The sequence below is a fragment of the Hyperolius riggenbachi genome, chromosome 1, assembly GCF_040937935.1.
Source record: "Hyperolius riggenbachi isolate aHypRig1 chromosome 1, aHypRig1.pri, whole genome shotgun sequence".
NCBI lineage: Eukaryota > Metazoa > Chordata > Amphibia > Anura > Hyperoliidae > Hyperolius > Hyperolius riggenbachi.
Genome location: NC_090646.1, coordinates 54,456,959 through 54,478,762, shown reverse-complemented (window position 1 = coordinate 54,478,762; position 21,804 = coordinate 54,456,959). Strand labels below are relative to the sequence as shown.

General features: G+C 45.5%; 1 protein-coding gene across 6 annotated transcripts in view; it reads left to right on the top strand.

Moving 5' to 3' along the window:
* The window catches only part of DYSF (dysferlin), a 456,891-nt gene that overhangs the window by 17,491 nt on the left and 417,596 nt on the right, over nucleotides 1-21,804 (top strand). For 4 of the 6 annotated variants that reach the window (XM_068274335.1, XM_068274362.1, XM_068274353.1 and 1 more), the window contains exon 1: nucleotides 15,543-15,640. The exons of the other annotated variants lie outside the window; for them this stretch is intronic. In XM_068274335.1, the coding sequence (XP_068130436.1) occupies nucleotides 15,547-15,640 (94 nt within the window). In that variant the 5' untranslated portion in view covers nucleotides 15,543-15,546. Of the gene's footprint in view, nucleotides 1-15,542; nucleotides 15,641-21,804 lie in introns of those variants that run through there. 6 annotated transcript variants of the gene reach the window in all.

Below are 21,804 nucleotides of genomic sequence, written 5' to 3'. Positions count from 1 at the left end.
GGACCGGGACGGAGCTCCGGCGAACAGCTGCGTGCATACGAGGGAGGTCCTGGGAGCTTGGGGCTGGTAAGTAGCCTTTATTTTCTTTTGAAAGCCCGGATAACTCCTTTAAAGGGATACAGAAAAGCCTTTTTAAATGTCTCCTTCCCCTGCTTTGCTATTCTGAAGTCCTTCCCACCAGAGTATCGGCTCAAATGGGGTGAGAAGCAGGGCTGCCTGGCTCTCCCTATTGGCTGCCTGTCTCTCCCTATTGGCTGCCTGGCTCTCCCTATTGGTTGCCTGCTACATCTGTCAATGTTACCGCATGGAGAGTGTGAGTTTCCGGCTGGTCAGAGCTGGAGTTAAATACCGAAACACTTTTACTTGATTTACTGAATGCTTTAACCCTCCTGGCGGTATGAAAAATTCCGCCAGGAGGCAGCGCTGCAGTTTTTTTTTTTCTTATATCATGTAGCGAGCCCAGGGCGATCTCCGATCAGGAAATCCCGTTCAAAGAACGGGATTTCCTGGAGGGCTTTCCCCGTCGCCATGGCGACGGGGCGGGATGACATCACCGACGTCAGCGACGTCGTGACGTAATTGGGAGTCCCGATCCACCCCTCGGCGCTGTCTGGCCAATCAGGGGTCTGGGGGGGGGGGCCCGCGCGCCGCAACATATAGCGGCGATCGGGCGCGGGGCGGCGGCGATCAGTGTGCTGGCGCAGCTAGCAAAGTGCTAGCTGCGTCCAGCAAAAAAACAATTACGAAAATCGGCCCAGAAGGGCCGGAGAAAACCTCCTGCGCGGCTTACCCTGAACTACGTTCGGGGTTACCGCCAGGAAGGTTAATCTTTGTGAATTGCAATTATTTTTACATTTCTTGAGGTATTTACCTAACTAGTCAGTAGTTTTACATTTGAGTGCGGTTTTCTGCATTGCCGAATGGGGTAATGCTTAGTGAATTGAGTGCTTTGAGTGGTCTCACATTCAATACTAAATCCTACAAGTTCATGATTACCAGTCACCAAGCAAGAGATGTACAACCACTGATCAACCATCATCCCCTATCCTGTATTGAACATCTAGAGAACACAATCCAGGAGAGCCAGACCTGTCTTAGTAACCAGGGCTGAAATTTTGACTGAGTGGTCACGGCTATTGCTATAGGACATACATGTCAAACTCCGGCCCGCGGGCCAAGTGGTTCCCCCACTTTGCATTATGTTTTACCACCAAGGAGGCTATATCGGAGGTAAAGCCCTAGATCACCAATGAAGTCAAAAGGTGGAGGGGGGTGAAAAGCGCTAGATACCAGGGAACAGTATGGGGGAGGGGGTCTGGAGTCCTGTATAGGGGAGGGAGGGGAGCCACTAGACACCAGGGAACTGTATAAGAGAGGGAGGAGGACCACTAAACTCCAGGGAACTGTATAGGGGGGGGAGTAGGGCCACTAGACACCAGGGAACTGTATAGGGGAGGGAGAAAGCATTAGTCATCAGGAAAATGTACAGGGAGGGACCAGGCCAGTGGACACCGGGGAACTCTATAGGGAAGGGAGGAGGACACTAGACACCAGGGATCTGTATAGGGGAGGGAGGAGGGCTGCTAGACACCAGGGAACTCTGTAGGGAAGGGAGGAGGACCACTAGACACCAGGGAACTCTATAGGGGAGGAAGGAGGGCCACTAGACACTAGGGAACATTATAGGGGCAGTGCTGCGTAATATGTTGGCGCTTTATAAATACAATAAAGAAATAGGGGAGGGGGAAGGGTTACTAGAGTTACTAGACAGCACGGAACTTTATAAGGGAGAGAGGTGGCCGGTAGACATTGAATTTGGCCCGTGACTCGGTCCCAGTGTTCAAATTGTATTTGAGTTTCACACCCCTGCTATAGAAGATGCCATTGCTGTAAAAATCCTACTAATACAATAAATGGGAAAGTTCGGATGTTTGGATGTTTGTTACTCGATCACGCAAAAATGGCTGAACGGATTTGAATGAAATTTGGCACACACATAGTACATTACCTGGAATAAAGTATAGGACACTTTTTATTCCCATAACCAAAAAGGGGGCGGAGACAAATACAAATGTCACTGGAAAATTTAAACTGCAGCCATTCTTACACTATTAATGGTAGAGTTCTCAAACTTTGCACAGTTGGTCGTTGGGTGACTGGGATTAATATTCAGAAAAGTGGGTGGAGCCTATAAAAGCCAATCAAAATTCACCTATTCATTTTCAAAGGGAATATGCAATTGCTGCCATTCTTGCACTGTTAATGGCACAAGCCTCAAACCTGGCACAGTTGATCATTGGGTGACTGGGGTTCAATTTCAGAAAGGGATGGAGCCACAAACAGCCAATTAGATTTGTTTCATTCCAATGCCAATTATTGATGTCAAACACCGCAAAGCTCGCAAACTTGGTAATTGAGTAATTGATTAATTGTGTGTAAGGGTTAGAAAAGTGGGTACAGCCAACACCAGCCAAATACATAAGCGGGCAACAGGGGGTCATAAGTGGGCGGAGACAAATACAAATTTTACTGGGAAAATGTAAACTGCAGCCATTCTTACACTGTTAATGGTAGGGTTCTCAAACTTTGCACAGTTGGTCATTGGGTGACTGGGATTAATATTCAGAAAGGTGGGAGGAGCCTACAAAAGCCAATCATAAATCACCTATTGATTTTCAAGGGGAATATTTACATTGCTGCCATTCTTGCACTGTTAATGGCACAAGCCTCAAACCTGGTACAGTTGATCATTGGGTGACTGGGGTTCAATTTCAGAAAGGGGGTGGAGCCACAAACAGCCAATTAGATTTGTTTCATTCCAATGCAAAATATTAATGCCAAACACCGCAAAGCTCACAAACTTGGTAATTGAGTAATTGATTAATTGTGTGTGAGGATTAGAAAAGTGGGCACAGCCAACACCAGCTAAATACATAAGCGGGCAACACGGGGTCATAAGTGGGCGGAGACAAATACAAATTTTACTGGGGAAATGTAAACTGCAGCCATTCTAACACTGTTAATTGTAGGGTTCTCAAACTTTGCACAGTTTATTACTGGGTGACTGGGATTAATATTCAGAAATGTGGGTGGAGCCTACAAAATCCAATCAAAAATTACCTATTGATTTTTCAGGGGAATATTTCATTACTGCCATTCTTGCACTGTTAATGGCACAAGCCTCAAACCTGGTACAGTTGATCATTGGGTGACTTGGGTTTGAATTGATAAAAGGGGGTGGAGCCACAAACAGCCAATCTTATTTGTTTCATTTTAACACAGGTTATTGATGCCAAAAACCGCAAAGCTCACAAACTTGGTCATTGAGTAATTGAGTAATTGTGTGTTAGGGTTAGGAAAAGTGGACGCAGCCAACACCAGCCAAATGCATAATCGGGCGATACCGGGTCATCAGTGGGCAGAGACAAATACACATTTCACTGAGAAAATGTAAACTGCAGCCATTCTTACCCTGTTAATGGTAGGGTTCTCAAACTTTGCACAATTGGTCACTGGGTGACTGGGATTAATATTCAGAAAAGTGGGTGGAGCCTACAAAAGCTAATCAAAATTCACCTTTTGATTTTCAAGGGGAATATGTAATTGCTGCCATTCTTGCACTGTTAATGGCACAAGCCTTAAACCTGGTACAGTTAGTCATTAGGTGACTGGGGTTCAAATTTAGACAAAGGGGTGGAGCCACAAACAGCCAATCAGATTTTTTTTAATCTCAATGCAAATTATTGATGCCAAAGACCGCAAAGCGCACAAACTTGGTCATTGAGTAATTGTGTGTTAGGGTTAGAAAAAGTAGGCGGAGCCAACACCAGCCAAATACATACCCAAACAATTTCAGGAAATCAGTGAGTGGAGAAAAATACAAATTTCATTGGGAAAATGTAAACTGCAGCCATTCTTACACTGTTAATGGTAGGTTTCTCAAACTTTGCACAGTTGGTCACTGGGTGACTGGGATTAATATTCAGAAAGGTGGGTGGAGCCTACAAAAGCCAATTAAAATCCACCTATTGATTTTTAAGGGGAATATTTAATTGCTGCCTTTCTTGCACTGTCAATGGCACAAGCCTCTTGCACTGTTAATCACCTGCACCTGGTACACTTGGCCATTGGGTGATTTGGGTTCAAATTCAGAAAAGTGGTGGAGCCACAGCCAATCAGATTAATTTTATTTCAATGCAAATTATTGATGCTAAAGACCGCAAAGCTCACAAACTTGGTCATTAAGTAATTAAGTAATTGTGTGTTAGGGTTAGGAAAAGTGGGTGGAGCCAACACCAGCCTAATACATACCGGGCAACGCCGGGCGTCCAGCTAGTACACAATAATAATGATGATGATTAATGTTACTTCTGCTTGATGTTTCACCATTAGTGAGTACAGTTCTGCTTTGAGGAAAGCTCTATATCACGTTGTCCCTGTGCATATTGCAGTGTCTGCATATCTCTGTGCCAGGCAGGCCTTTTTCACACCCTGGCACAGCAATGACAGAAGAAACTGGTTCATTTCCTGCTAGAATTTACCCTGGAGGGTTTCAGAGACAGATCCGATCCTGACATAAAGGTGAGATCACAGAGAGATCTGCACACAACAGCAGCACTCCAAGAGCGGATAAAGGACCTTGTTCAGAGAGTATTCAAAATTCCCCCTTCTTGATACATTTATCCTGCATTAGTGATGTTTTCCTGCAGCACCTTCCATTGTTTACATGCAGGAGTCCATCAAAGCCCAATTCCATAAAAAAAAGTAAATTTTTATTTTGGATAGGGTGGATGGCAAAGGCTTTTATTGCTGTCCTGTGCCCCCGAGTGTGAAAGTAGATATGAAGATATCTCTAAAAGGCGCCCACACACAATGCACTAAAATGATCCGATTTTACGGCAATTCTATAAAAATGATCGGTTCTCCTGAAAAATCGAAAGCTTTTTTTAAAAATTCGAGTGAGAAATCCGATTGGATTTCCTTTTTTTCCCGATATAAATTGATTGGGAGTGGTGGAATTTTCTGATCCATTTTTATGAATAGCGTAGGGTAGATTGTCAGTGTGTTAATGTATATGTTATGGCCAGACCCTGAAGTCTGGCCATTTCGGGTTCTGGCCGGTCAAAACTGGAAGTGGCCGCCTCACTGCGGCCAATGTGAGGAATTAATTCGATTCCCGATGTGCCAATGTGAGAAATGAAGCCGGCTCCTCAGCTCTGGCTCCTCCCCCTGCCCCTCCTATCTAGCTCTGGCAGCCGAGGACTTGCTCATTCCCCCAGAGTCGTTCGGCGCGGCAGGGAAGCAGAGCGGGAAGACTGCAGACATTGCTTCTGCCAACACCCGCTCTGCAGGAATGAACGGCATCGACGAACGACTCTGGGGAAATGCGCGTGTCCCCGGCTGCCAGAGCTGGATGGGGGGGGGGGGGGGGGGGGGGGCAGGGGGAGGAGCCAGCCAGGAACGGAGTCACCAGGAATCTAATTCATTCCGCACATTGGCCGCAGTGAGACATCCACTTCTAGTTTTGCCCGGCCAGAACCCGAAGTGACCAGACTTTGGGTTCTGTCCGTAACATATACAGCAAAGCAGTTTTTTTTTTCAGAGTTTTCAATCATTTTTCTCTCCTAATTGGGGAAAAACTGAGCACATGTGTGTGGTATATTAGTCAGATATTTTAAATGTTACTATCAATCATAAAAAATGATTGTAATTCTTGAATTGAAGCAAAATTCTAAAAATTGTGTGGTGTGTGGCCAGCTAAGTGACACAAGCAGCAGCAAATAAAGTTGAGCAATGGTGCCCATACACAGTACAATTGAAGCGTTTGATTTCCCCTTTTTTTTCAACCAAAACGATCAAATGAAAGTTGAAAAGAGCCCTTTTTTTTGACCGATGAAAACAAACGCTTATCCCCTTTTTTCAATAAAAATCCAATCAGACATGTTGGAAAAACCTTTATATTCGATCTAACGGAATAATCAAACTAAATTATCTAATCAACAAAAAAAATGTAATATTGTACCATGTATGGGCACCTCTATGGTATCCATACACGGTACAATAAAAATGTTCGATTTTCCAATGAATTTGACCAAAACGATCGAATCAAATGAAAGTAGAAAATAATCTTTTTTTTTCGATCAAGAAAAACGAACGATTATCCTGTTTTTTTCAATAAAAATCCGATCGGACATGTTGGAAAATCTTTATATTCGATCTAACGGCATAATCGAATGAAATTATCGAATCGAAAAAAATGAAAAAATTGTACCATGTATGGGCACCCTTAGGAAGAGTTATTTGATACAATTTTGATGAGTTATGGCTGCAAAACTTTTAGCGCTTCGCCCCCCCCCCCGCCCCCTCATTATCCCTGTGCCCAGTGTGTCCATTCAGAGCCTCCTCCCCCTTCTGTCTGTTACAGGCCCCGCTCCTCCTGAGTCTGTGTTGTTGTGGTGCAGTGTGATTGGAGAAGGGGAGTAATGGTTACCGGTGGCGTAGCTAAGGAGCTGTGGGCCCCGATGCAAGTTTTACATGGGGCCCCCCATGCACTCTATACAGAACAATTGATACGGCGCACCAACACCTGCCAATGGCAACTACAGTGTCAGAGGTGCAAGAAGGGGATGGGAAACAGCTTGTTAATGATTACTACCATTCAAAGCATCTATAGAAGTGATTATTATGAGCACAGGACCAATAGAGAGCTAATACTGAAGTTGAGGGAGGGCCCTTCGGGGCCCCTCTGGCCCAAGGGCCCTGATGCGGTCGCAACCTCTGCACCCCCTATTGCTATGCCCCTTAAGGTTGCCACATACTGGCATAGAGAGTCATGGTAGCCAAGCTTTATGTGGACAGTAGCAAATGATTCCCCTGGCTGTGGGGGTTACCATGGCAGAGGGAGCGGGTGTGAATGTGGAATGGTCTTATCTACATTTTGCTGGGGCGCACCATGATTAGCAGTTATATCTCTGTGTACAAATACATTGCAAGGTGAGAGCTCAGCCTTACATGTATGTGATAAGGTTACATGAATCCTGAATGCCACTAGGGGGTGCTCGGAAAATTCCGCGGAATTATTAATTAATGCACAAATCGTTAGCAGATCTGACCCCAATATGCACAATCCTTCAGCAGATCTGACCCCAATATGCACAATCCTTCAGCAGATCTGACCCCAATATGCACAATCCTTCAGCAGATCTGACCCCAATATGCACAATCCTTCAGCAGATCTGACCCCAATATGCACAATCCTTCAGCAGATCTGACCCCAATATGCACAATCCTTCAGCAGATCTGACCCCAATATGCACAATCCTTCAGCAGATCTGACCCCAATATGCACAATCCTTCAGCAGATCTGACCCCAATATGCACAATCCTTCAGCAGATCTGACCCCAATATGCACAATCCTTCAGCAGATCTGACCCCAATATGCACAATCCTTCAGCAGATCTGACCCCAATATGCACAATCCTTCAGCAGATCTGACCCCAATATGCACAATCCTTCAGCAGATCTGACCCCAATATGCACAATCCTTCAGCAGATCTGACCCCAATATGCACCATCCTTCAGCAGATATGACCCCAATATGCACAATCCTTCAGCAGATATGAAAAGAAAAACCCATTTACTCACCTAGTCAGACAGTGGCGGCTCCAGGAAATTTTTTTAGGGGGTGCTATGCAGGTGCTGGACCAATTTCCGGGGGAGCTGACGGCCGCGGCAGAAAATGGGTGTGGCTACAACGCGGCAAAAAAATGGGCGTGGTCATGACCGGATGAGGGCGGGGCTAACTGTAATTTAAAGTGAACCCAGGGTGAGAGTGATATGGTGGCTGCCATATTTATTTCCTTTTAAACAATACTAGTTGCCTGGCAGCCCTGCTGATCTATTTGGCTGTAGTAGTGAACTGAATTACACCAGAAACAAGCCATGCAGCTAATCTTGTCAGTTCTGACAATATTGTCAGAAACCCCTGACCTGCTGCATGCTTGTTCAGGGTCTATGGTTGAAAGAATAAGAGGCAGAGGACCAGCACGGCAGCCAGGCAACTGGTATTGCTTAAAGGGAGATAAATATGGCACCCTCAATATTATTCTCACCTCGGGTTCCCTTTAAAAGTGCAACGCAAAGACAGAGGGCCCAAGTTTTGGTGACCCTTTTCCCAGAAAATTCACATAATTGTGCAGGTTTTCTCAAGAAAATACACGTAATGTGAGCAGATTTTAACAAAAAACACGTCCAATGACCCCAATATGCACAATCGTTATCAGATATGGCTCCAATATGCACAATCGTTATCAGATATGGCTCCAATATGCACAATCGGTAGCAGATATGACCCCAATATGCACAATCGGTAGCAGATATGACCCCAATATGCACAATCAGTAGCAGATATGACCCCAATATGCACAATCAGTAGCAGATATGACCCCAATATGCACAATCGGTAGCAGATATGACCCCAATATGCACAATCGGTAGCAGATATGGCCCCAATATGCACAATCGGTAGCAGATATGGCCCCAATATGCACAATCGGTAGCAGATATGGCCCCAATATGCACAATCGGTAGCAGATATGGCCCCAATATGCACAATCGGTAGCAGATATGGCCCCAATATGCACAATCGGTAGCAGATATGGCCCCAATATGCACAATCGGTGGCAGATATGGCCCCAATATGCACAATCGGTGGCAGATATGGCCCCAATATGCACAATCGGTGGCAGATATGGTCCCAATATGCACAATCGGTGGCAGATATGGTCCCAATATGCACAATCGGTGGCAGATATGGTCCCAATATGCACAATCGGTGGCAGATATGGTCCCAATATGCACAATCGGTGGCAGATATGGTCCCAATATGCACAATCGGTGGCAGATATGGTCCCAATATGCACAATCGGTGGCAGATATGGCCCCAATATGCACAATCGGTGGCAGATATGGTCCCAATATGCACAATCGGTGGCAGATATGGTCCCAATATGCACAATCGTTATCAGATATGGCCCCAATATGCACAATCGGTAGCAGATATGGCCCCAATATGCACAATCGGTAGCAGATATGGCCCCAATATGCACAATCGGTAGCAGATATGACCCCAATATGCACAATCGGTAGCAGATATGACCCCAATATGCACAATCGGTAGCAGATATGACCCCAATATGCACAATCGGTAGCAGATATGACCCCAATATGCACAATCGGTAGCAGATATGACTCCAATATGCACAATCCGTAGCAGATATGACCCCAATATGCACAATCCGTAGCAGATATGACCCCAATATGCACAATCGGTAGCAGAAATGACCCCAATATGCACAATCGGTAGCAGAAATGACCCCAATATGCACAATCGGTAGCAGAAATGACCCCAATATGCACAATCGGTAGCAGAAATGACCCCAATATGCACAATCGGTAGCAGAAATGACCCCAATATGCACAATCCGTAGCAGATATGACCCCAATATGCACAATCCGTAGCAGATATGACCCCAATATGCACAATCCGTAGCAGATATGACCCCAATATGCACAATCCGTAGCAGATATGACCCCAATATGCACAATCAGCATCACCTGAAAAAGAAAAGAAAAACCCATTTACTCACCTACAGCCAGAAGACCTTCTTTCCCGACCTCCTGTCCCGAGTCCCGACCTCATTGTGGCGCGCAGCGCCCGCGCGCCCACGATCCTCTTCCTTCCCGACGTCACGACGAGACTTCCTGCCTGCATGCAGAGAGCAGGGCTACGGGAAAATGGCCGCCCGAAGCCATGCACTGCAGACTCGAAGTCTGCAGAACAGGGCTCCGGGCGGCCATCTTACCGTAGCCCTGCCTGCTGCTCCGTGCTGCCGCTGTGTGAACTGACTTGGCGTCTTTTAGACGCCTGAAGTCAGTTCACTCCAGGGGGTGCTTTGGGGGTGCTTGGACAATTCTAGGGGGTGCTCGAGCACCCCCTTGCACCCCCCTGGCGCCGCCCCTGTAGTCAGAAGACCTCCTGTCACGATCTCCTCCTGTTCCGACCTCCGGTCCCGACCTCCTTGTGGCGCGCAACTCCCCCGATCCTCTTCCTTCCCGACGTCACGTCCTGCCTTCATTACACTGCAGGGCTACGGGAAAATGGCTGCCCTAAGCCCTGCACTGCACCGGTCCGGCGGCCTCTCTGATAGGCTGCCGGCCAGCGGCAGCACACGTCACACGCGCGCCGCAGCCACTGACACACACTACCTGAGCCGCGGCCTAGGAGCCGCGGCAAAGGTGAAAAAGAGCCACATGCGGCTCTGGAGCCATGGGTTGCCTACCCCTGGTCTAGGGGGTAAGACAGATACCTACTACACACTGAGAGAGAGAGAGAGAGAGAGAGAGAGAGAGAGAGAGAGAGAGAGAGAGAGAGATTTTAACATTTTTTCGCAGGAATTCCGTATACCCCGGAATTCCGCGGAACTGGTCCGGAATTAAAAGGAAGCGGAATTTGGGATCGGCGGTATGCGGAATTACCGCGGAACGGAAAAATTGCAATTCCGAGCATCCCTAAATGCCACCAGTGCCTCGTGCTCCCCAAGTGACACTCACTTCTATGTACCCTCGTCCCCTCTCTCTAGATGCTCACCAGATGTAAGCCACCTCAGCTCTCAGGTGGATCTTGGGCAGTCAATAAAAACAGCTCCCTCCAGTAAACAGAATTCTGCTTACTGGATTAAATGAGAAAACCTTGAATAAGGCAGCTTAATCAAACAAGAGTCGTGGCTTTTGATTGGAGTCGTGGCCTATGATTGGAGCAGTGTAAACGCAGATTCCACCTGCAAGTAGAGGTGGGCCATATCTGGTGAGAAGTGTGGCTTTGTAGTGTGTGGATTGGCACATCCATGAGGTGGTATCATGAAAGCACGGTGTTTTAATATTTAAGCCTTTTTGATATCTGGACAATATTACCCTATGTGGAGATCCTATTGTTTTACAGAGCCGAGGGAGCTGTTTTTATTGACTGCCCAAGATCCACCTGAGAGCTGAGGTGGCTTACATCTGGTGAGCATCTAGAGCAGGGGTCTCAAACTCACGGCCCGTGGGCCATTTGCGGCCCTCGATACAATATTTTGTGGCCCGCGCCGGCAAAAGCTTCCTTATAGTTCGCTTCAGTGCTCCTAAGTAATCCGCCGCATCCTTGCCGCTAAACGAGGGCTGCAGAGCCCCCAAATCGCCCGGGGGGGGGGGGGGGGAGGGCTCAGTCCGCCGACATTTCCTGGAAGGGGCAGAGCTTTCAGCTTCAGCTCTGCCCCTCCTGACGTCAATCACCACACGGATCGCCGCCTCTCCCCGCCCCTCTCTGTGAAGGAAGCGTGAGAGGGGCGGGCAGAGGCGGCGATGCGCCACGATTGACGGAGGGGCAGAGCTGAAGCTGAAAGCTCTGCCCCTTCCAGGAAATGCCGGCGGATTGCCCCTTGAGCAATTTAGGGGCTCTGCAGCCCTCGTTTTGCAGCGGGGAAACAGAGGATTACTTGTAATGGGAGCACTGAAGCGAACTATAAGGTAAAATAGGCAAAATAGTTTGCTTCAGTGTGCATTTTATTTTGAAATAAAAATCAATGCAAGGGATGGTGGGGAGGGGATGGGTTGGGCGGGAGCTGCTGATTGTGAAATTCCTTATGCGGCCCAGCCTCATCCTGACTTTGCCTCCTGTGGCCCCCAGGTAAATTGAGTTTGAGACCCCTGATCTAGAGAGAGGGGACGAGCGTACATAGAAGTGAGTGTCACTTGGGGAGCACGAGGCACTGGTGGCATTCAGGAGTCGGAATTGCATAACTGCCTAGACTGAACGTTATTACCCTATGTGGAGCTTGGATGTGTTACAGGTCTGGAGAGCGCAGCAGTAACTTTGCACGATACCACTCCATATTGGATTTTCTGCAGCGATCCCAGTGACCGGTGAAAAATTGATAAGACTTAAACATTGGACTGTGGCGCAGTGTTCCTATATTAATTAATAAGGTTGCATGAAGGCTACACACAGACAGGTTATTACTGTATGTGTGTGGACTCACCTGGCCAGCTTTACACACAGACAGCCACTAGAGGGAGACTCTGCAACTCTTAGAATGACATTTATGGAACCTCTCAGGAGAAAATTCTACTTATGTGAAGTCTCCAACTCTAGTCCTGGTCTATATACGTTGCAGTATACAGACCAGGACTAGAGTTGGAGACTTCACATAAGTAGAATTTTCTCCTGAGAGAATAACTTGTTTATTATGTTTTCTTCTGCACACACAATTTACAAGTTTTCTGCCAGTCCAGGTGTTGCAATTAACACCTCAATTTTGATTCAGTCGACTAAGCGATTGACTTTATTGGGTGATCAACTTCAGTGTGGTTGATCGAAAGTCGATTGACTAGTGGCCTACACACTACAAGCAATATCCTATGCAATTCACTTTCACTAATAATATTCAGTAATCGATCTGACCGATGTTGTGTCTCAATGTTCTGAATGCAAAAAAATCGATTTGAGTCGATCGAATGAAATGTGAACAATAGCCGATTCCTGTGCGATAGACCGATATTGTTTATTCAGCAGGAATGACTAAGCAGCTCGATTCAACGTGATATCGGCCACTTTTCATCGATTGGGCGTACTGGACCACACTTGATTCTTTCTTGATTCAATAAAATTATCAAATCAAATGCTCGATGGTACAGCTAAATTGCTAGTTGTATGGCCACCTTAGATTTTGGTAGCCTGTAGCATTGGTTTGTGATTGTTTTAAGCTGGGTACACACAGTACAATTTTCCTTCAGATCGATAGTTCTATTAAAATTAAATTAAATTAAAATTTCCAACCACTCCAATCAGATTGCAATCGATTTTGCGATCGATTTTGGGTGCTTATCAATGCAAAATCGATCGGAAACAATGTGGATGTCTACACACAATACAATTTTTTATCAGATCACCGGCCGATCTGATGGAAAATTGCACCGGGTGGATAATGCTGGGAATACACGGTTGGTTTCTGCCGCCGATAGATGGTTCGATCGATAATTTTTGACATGTCCGATCTCCGGTTTGATCGTTTTGCCGCTCGATTTCTCATAGAAGTGAATGGAAAAAGATAAGAAAAACGAGCGGAAGATAAGAGGATTGAGTGGAGGATCGAGCGGCAAAATCGATGGAGCGGGAGAATCGCGTGGAAAAACCGCAACGTGTATTCCCAGCATGAGGCTTTCGGTAAAACCTACTTGTATGGCTGTCCCCTGATATTGTCGTTATCATTGTGCTGGATCTTTATTATCAATGCTATTGTTCTTCTGTTGTAGTTTCTGTAGCAGGGTTTCTCCCACTCATTCCTCCCCTCTCCATACAACAGAATAAGCCACTGGTCACATGACTGAGGGGTGTGTCTGTACAGTGCTGGCTCCAAAACTATCACCCTAAATGGTCAATGATTGTTTTGGGTGACAGTAACGAACAGTGCGTAACTGTGTATAGCTCTGGAAAAATGATCTGTTTCTCAGGTTTTATCTTTTATAGGCGTGAGTATTGAACCGAACGGCTTAGGCCTGGTTCACATTAGCGTTCACTGTCCGAATCCGCCTGATCGGATCCGGACCGTATACTGTACAAATGGAACGTACGTTCCGCATAGCAATGCAAAGTCTATGCGGACGTTCACATGCGTCCGCTCCGTACAGAACGGAGCCGGATCGGATCCGGACTCCGGACACTTTTCCAACATGCGCTATTTTTCGGGTCCGGATCATCCGGCCCACGCACCCGGACCGGAGCTGCCTGACTGCACCATCAGGATATAGAAACCAATGGGGAACGGAAAGCACAGAACACACTGGCTATCAAAACCGGACGTTCTACCCCACTTCCTATGCGTATTCTAGCCGCTAGAATACGCATAGGAAGTAGGGTAGAACGTCGGGTGAGAATGTAAATAACAGAGCAATCTAGCGGCCATTTTGGATGGGGACACATGGGCCCAGCATTCCTGGAGTGGAGCAGCAGTGACTTTGTGCTGGAGCTGTTGGCAGCACGTCGGACGTGGAGGTGAGGCCCTAAACAGCGGAGGAACCTGATTGTACAGGTGCACCTTCTGCTGACCTCCCACACCCCAACAATTTTAATAGTTTATTTCGCTATTTTTACCACACGGATCCGGATGGCAGCCTGATTCATGCCTGATGCAAACGGACCGAATCCGGTCCGGATCCGATCCGTTTGCATCCCAGAACGCAAGTGTAAACGGGGCCTAAGTTGTTAAGAACTGCTGACAATATTTCTACTAATCCTTACTAACAAAACCCCTGTGTACCTGTATGTTCCTGTCTCTGTGTCCTTGGGTACGTGCTTTTTGTTACTGCGCCGGTGTGCAGCACGGACCCGGACAGCCATTGAGACAGGAGGACGGGGCCAGTGAGCCCGGCGATCATGTGCGTGGGCGGACGGGTGCACTCGTGCACGAGCGGCGGGTGCGCACGCATGCGCACTAAAAAAATCAGACCTAGAGCCTGTTTTTAAATGGGCTAGGGTCTACTAGTTTCCAAATAAAAATATTGTTCTTTACAGAATGATTTTAACCTTTTTTGGAGGTAAGTAATTGCAATCTACGCCCTGTTTGCTGCCTCTCACCCCTGCCAGGGCGTAGTTTTCAATTACTCGTTGCTGCGCGGTCCCGACGCTCCGGTGCCACTGCTTTACGCTCGCTCAGCTGTCTAATGATAGCTTAGCTCCATACGGCGGTTAGCAGCAGATTTCATTGCCTCCTGACTCTATAATAACTGTGAGCCAATCACTCTGCACAAAGGGCTCTGTGCTACTGCGCAGACACGGTTGTGCTCACATCTGTGCCGCATGGATGGCCATGCACATGCATGAAGGGGAGAGGTATTTTTACTATAAACCTAAGCCTAATCTCACACAGAACCCCCTTCCTCCACTTCCCAGATGCCTTACCCTAACCGCCAGGGCCGGTGCTCCAACGAAATAACCTACCCGTCAAATCTTCCTACATCCAGTGGCAAACGCATAGCAGGAGAGTTAAGGGTTAGGGAAGACTTTTTGATGCATGGAAATATATGGGCATCTGTACTCCAAACACAGCAACGGTTGTCATGACTGCAATGAATTACAATCAAATTCCACTGTGAACTGTGGAAGATTAGTTGGCTGTGAATGGAAAGTTGTGTGAGTGGGGTGAGACTGTAAATAACAGAGCAAGCTTCGTTTCACATCAATACACTACTGACTGAGACTGTCTTCAGAGGAAAACATATGATAGTTTGTAGAATGATAGAGCAGCTCAGGGCTATACATAGTTTATGAAGGATGCAGGCTGAGGCTTGCCATGTTACAGCTCATTACTGATGCTAGTGTGCAGCATTCCCAGACACAGGGGTGGGCGGGGCCACTGTCAGCTCCCCAGCAGAGGACAGGCTGGCAGGCCACGCCCCGGCCGGCTCAACGTTCCATGCACAGTGCTGGATGGATTGCAAAGAGGGGAGACATGCTGCACTGTGTGCTCCAGCGGGCCACCAACCTGGGCTGCCTGACCAAGGGGGACAAGAACTGCGACCCGGTCATCAGGCTGTCCTTCAGGGGTGAGTGGCAGAGCTCTGATCACTGCCATGCATGCCTGCAGGGAGGGGGCATCAGACACAAGTGTGGGCAGTGTACACTGTACACCAGTATAGAATACCAGGACAGTCATTCTGCACATCTATTGCAAAACATTCCTTTTTTTTGTTGTTTTTTTTTGCTTATGATAAAACAATTGCGTTTGATCTCAAACTATCCCAATAACTCCTAACTTGTCAGTTTGGTAAGATAAGAAATGCAATCTTTTTATTACATCGGGAGTGATGTTGAACAATTGCAATTGAAGTGTGTGTGGCCAGCAATACCGGAGTATGTAGTATATACTGTACTATACAATAACGGGAGGTATATACTGTACTATATTATGGTAAGGATGTATGTAAAGTACTATACAATAAAGGGAGGTACAGTATATGCTGTAGTGTATATGGTAGGGAGGTATATACTGCAATGTATGTGGTAGGGGGTGTATGTTGTACTGTATATGGTAGGGTGGTATATGCAGTACTGTATATGGTAGGGCAGTATATGCTGTACTGTATATGGTAGGCTGGTGTATGCTGTACTGTTTATGGTAGGAAGGTATATGTTGTACTGTATATGGCAGGAAGATATATGTTGTAGTATGGTAGGGTCGTATATGCTATACTGGATATGGTAGGGTGGTATATGCAGTACTGTATATGGTAGGGCAGTATATGCTGTACTGTATATGGTAGGCTGGTGTATGCTGTATTGTTTATGGTAGGAAGGTATATGTTGTACTGTATATGGTAGGAAGATATATGTTGTAGTATGGTAGGGTCGTATATGCTGTACTGTATATGGTAGGGTGGTATATGCAGTACTGTATATGATAGGGTGGTATATGCAGTACTGTATATGGTAGGCTGGTGTATGCTGTACTATGGTGGGGGGAATATGCTGTACTGTATATGGTAGGAAGGTATATGCTGTACTGTATACAGTACTGTATATGGTAGGGAGGTATATGTTGCCCTGTATATGGTATGGAGGTATATGCTGTACTGTATATGGTAGGGTGGTATATGCTGTACTGTATATGGTAGGGAGGTATATGCTGTACTGTATATGGTAGGGAAGTATATGCTGTACTGTATATGGTAGGGAAGTATATGCTGTACTGTATGTGGTAGGGAGGTATATGCTGTACTGTATATGGTAGGGAGGTATATACTGTACTGTAAATGTCAGGGTACTATATGCTGTACTGTATATGGTATGGAGGTATATGCTGTACTGTATATGGTATGGAGGTATTTGCTGTACTGTATATGGTAGGGAGGTATATGCTGTACTGTATATGGTAGGGAGGTATATGCTGTACTGTATACGGTAAGAAGGTATATGCTGTACTGTATATGGTAGGAAGGTATATGCTGTACTGTATATGGTAGGGTGGTATATGCTGTACTGTATATGGTAGGAAGGTATATGCTGTACTGCATATGGTAGGGAGGTATATGCTGTACTGTATACGGTAGGGAGGTATATACTGTACTGTATATGGTAGGGAGGTTTATGTTGTACTATAGTAGGAAGGTATATGCTATACTGTATATGGTAGGGTGGTATATGCTGTACTGTATATGGTAGGAAGGTATATGCTGTACTGCATATGGTAGGGAGGTATATGCTGTACTGTATACGGTAGGGAGGTATATACTGTACTGTATATGGTAGGGAGGTTTATGTTGTACTATAGTAGGAAGGTATATGATGTACTGTATATGGTAGGGAGGTATATGCTGTACTGTATATGGTAGGGAAGTATATGCTGTACTGTATATGGTAAGGTGGTATATGCTGTACTGTATATGGTAGGGATGCATATGCTGTATATGCTGTACTGTATATGGTAGGGAGGTATATACTGTACTGTATATGTCAGGGTACTATATGTTGTACTGTATATGGTAGGGAGGTATATGCTGTACTGTATACGGTAGTGATGTATATGCTGTACTGTATATGGTAGGGAGGTATATGCTGTACTGTATATGGTAGGGAGGTATATGCTGTACTGTATATGGTAGGGAGGTATATGCTGTACTGTATACGGTAGGGATGTATATGCTGTACTGTATATGGTAGGGTGGTATATGCTGTACTGTGTACGGTAGGGAGGTATATACTGTACAGTATATGGTAGGGAGGTATATGCTGTACTGTATATGTCAGGGTACTGTATGCTGTACTGTATATGGTAGGCAGGTATATGCTGTACTGTATATGGTAGGGTGGTATATGCTGTACTGTATATGGTAGGGCTGTATATGCTGTACTGTATATGGTAGGAAGGTATATGCTGTACTGTATATGGTAGGGTGGTATATGCTGTACTGTATATGGTAGGAAGGTATATGCTGTACTGCATATGGTAGGGAGGTATATGCTGTACTGTATACGGTAGGGAGGTATATACTGTACTGTATATGGTAGGGAGGTTTATGTTGTACTATAGTAGGAAGGTATATGCTATACTGTATATGGTAGGGTGGTATATGCTGTACTGTATATGGTAGGAAGGTATATGCTGTACTGCATATGGTAGGGAGGTATATGCTGTACTGTATACGGTAGGGAGGTATATACTGTACTGTATATGGTAGGGAGGTTTATGTTGTACTATAGTAGGAAGGTATATGATGTACTGTATATGGTAGGGAGGTATATGCTGTACTGTATATGGTAGGGAAGTATATGCTGTACTGTATATGGTAAGGTGGTATATGCTGTACTGTATATGGTAGGGATGCATATGCTGTATATGCTGTACTGTATATGGTAGGGAGGTATGTACTGTATATGTCAGGGTACTATATGTTGTACTGTATATGGTAGGGAGGTATATGCTGTACTGTATACGGTAGTGATGTATATGCTGTACTGTATATGGTAGGGAGGTATATGCTGTACTGTATATGGTAGGGAGGTATATGCTGTACTGTATATGGTAGGGAGGTATATGCTGTACTGTATACGGTAGGGATGTATATGCTGTACTGTATATGGTAGGGTGGTATATGCTGTACTGTATATGGTAGGGTACTATATGCTGTACTGTATATGGTAGGGAGGTATATGCTGTACTGTATACGGTAGGGAGGTATATGCTGTACTGTATATGGTAGGGAGGTATATGCTGTACTGTATACGGTAGGGATGTATATGCTGTACTGTATATGGTAGGGTGGTATATGCTGTACTGTGTACGGTAGGGAGGTATATGCTGTACAGTATATGGTAGGGAGGTATATGCTGTACTGTATATGTCAGGGTACTGTATGCTGTACTGTATATGGTAGGCAGGTATATGCTGTACTGTATATGGTAGGGTGGTATATGCTGTACTGTATATGGTAGGGCTGTATATGCTGTACTGTATATGGTAGGGCTGTATATGCTGTACTGTATATGGTAGGCAGGTATATGCTGTACAGTATATGGTAGGGAGGTATATGCTGTACTGTGTATGGTAGGGATGTATATGCTGTACTGTATATGGTAGCGAGGTGTATACTGTACTGCATATGGTAAGGAGGTGTGAACCGTACTGTATGGCACGGCTGTGGAGTCGATACGAAAATCCTCTGACTCCTAAAGTTAGGATTCCACCGACTCTGACTCCTCTAATTTGCATATTACAATCTGGTTGATTGAAAGTATGTAACATAAAATGCATCTCTTAAGGGGCCCATACACTTAGCTGATTTTTGGCCGATCGATCGATCAAAATCGAACGATCGATTGGTCATTGCAAATGCCGATTGGTCGATTGCGGCCGATTTCGATCGATTTCAATCGATCTGGCAGGCTGGAAAATCTAGGTTGATCTGTTGAGATTGCTTATCATTTTGCATTGGCCCTAATGGAAATCTGATGGCAAAAAATGCCATCAGATCGATTTTCAATAGATTTCAAACTGAAATCTATTGGAAATCTGTTCCTAATAAAAAACGTTCCTAAACACATCAGATAACAAATCTATCTGATGATCTATCTTCTGCTAATCTAACGAGTGTATGGCCACCTTTAACTGCCAATGCTTAGGAATTTTAAAAGACTGAAAACTGAACTGAGAGAGATATGGAGGCTGCCATATTTATTCCCTCTTTTAAACAATACCAATTACCTGGCCATCCAGCTGTTCTTCTGCCTCTAATACTTTTAGTCATAGACAGGGCTGTGGAGCCGGAGTCGTGGAGTCGGAGTCGTGGAGTCGGGCAATTTTGGGTGCCTGGAGTCGGGGTCGGGAAAAAATGCACCGACTCCGACTCCTAATGTAATTAAAATAGAAAATATGATAAAATGTTCTATTTCTCAGATAATAGTCATTTAAAATAATGTATATATACAGTAATAGCTGTGCTTAGTCCACAAAAATGAAATAAACCAATCAAAATTAGTTACTTGTGCTGCTTCAATAAAGCAGTCCCCGTATTTTTAAGGTCAGATATACACATCTGATTGTGACTGTATATAGGATGTGTACACAGGAATCTCTTATATATACTAAATAACATCTATGCTGTAAGAATAAAGCCTGATGTGTAGCTGTGTCACTAATAGAGATGGTCAACGAGATGGAAATAATTCTGCACTGATGCTGATTTATGCAAATGTATGCACTCCCTTTGCTGATGAAATCAAATAATGTGATATGTTATTAAAATTTGGTTTGGTGACTACAAATTAAAGGGTAACTGAGACGGATGAAAAGTAAAGTTTTATACATACCTGGGGCTTCCTCCAGCCCCCTTCAGGCTAATCAGTCCATCTCTGTCCTCCACCACCCGGATCTTCTGCTATGAGTACTGGTAATTCAGCCAGTCAGCGCTGTCCGGCCGCATGCCGCTCCCACAGCCAGGAACATTCTGCACCTGCGCAATAGTGCTGCACAGGTGTAGTATGCTCCTGGCGGCGGAGTGCGTGCATGCGCACTACGCCTGACTGGCTCAAGTACCTGGACTCATAGCAGAAGATCCAGGTGGTGGAGGACAACGAGGGACTGATTATCCTGAAGGGGGCTGGAGGAAGCCCCAGGTATGTATAAAACTTTAATTTCATCTGTCTCAGGTTTACTTTGTTACACAGTAGTACTATACTCTACATATGCACTCCCCACAGACCTGCAGGGAATCCACTGAGAATGCTGTGCACATTGAACACAGAGGTGTTGTCTGTTTACAATCCCCTCATTCCCCTGCTGAGTACCTGCACATCACTCTTACATGTACCCACACTTACATTGCCTAGGGCCTGATAGATGTTTTTTGTTTCGGTTTGTACCTTTTACAAGTACTCTTACCAAGGACTAGTTTTAGTCTAAAGGGAATAAATATAGTAGTCTACATATCCTTCTCACTTCAGTTGTCTTGTAAAATTCCTAAGCGTTGGCAGTTAAGACACGAATTTCATGTTACATACTTTTAATCAACAAAATTGTAATATGCAAATTAGAGGAGTCGGAGTCGTGGAGTCGGAGTCGGAGTTGGTGGAATCCTAAACTGAGGAGTCGGAGTCGGTGGATTTTTGGACCGACTCCACAGCCCTGGTCATAGACTTCGGCCTCGTTTACATCATACACGATTCTGTGCGCATTTGGAAGCGCGTATGACTTGGTAACATGCAAGAAAGGCAGAGGGGTATAGACAGCCCTTCTGACGTTCACATCAAATGCGCTGTACAGCAGTTCGACGTGCGATGATGCGCTTGCGTACTGCTGCATGCATTCTGCCCGCAAACGCAGAGCTGACCCATTCACTGTCAATGGATGGGATCAGCAGTGCAGCGGGTCGCAGCGCAGATGGCGTGCTATTGTACGTGTTGCGTTCAGATCGCATGCCATCTGAGCTGCATAGATGTGAACGAGGCCTAAAACTAGTCCTTGGTAAGAGTACTTGTAGAAGGTACAGACCGGAACAAAGAACATCTATCAGGCCCTAGGCAATGTAACTGTGGGTACATGTAAGAGTGATGTGCAGGTACTCTGCAAGGGAATGAGGAGATTCTTCCTCTATTACACATTCTTCATGCACAATCTGAACCAGGTTTATGGGTGATAGACAACACCTCTGTGTTCAATGTGCACAACATTCTCAGTGGATTCCTTGCAGCTCTGTGGGGAGTGCATATGTAGGGT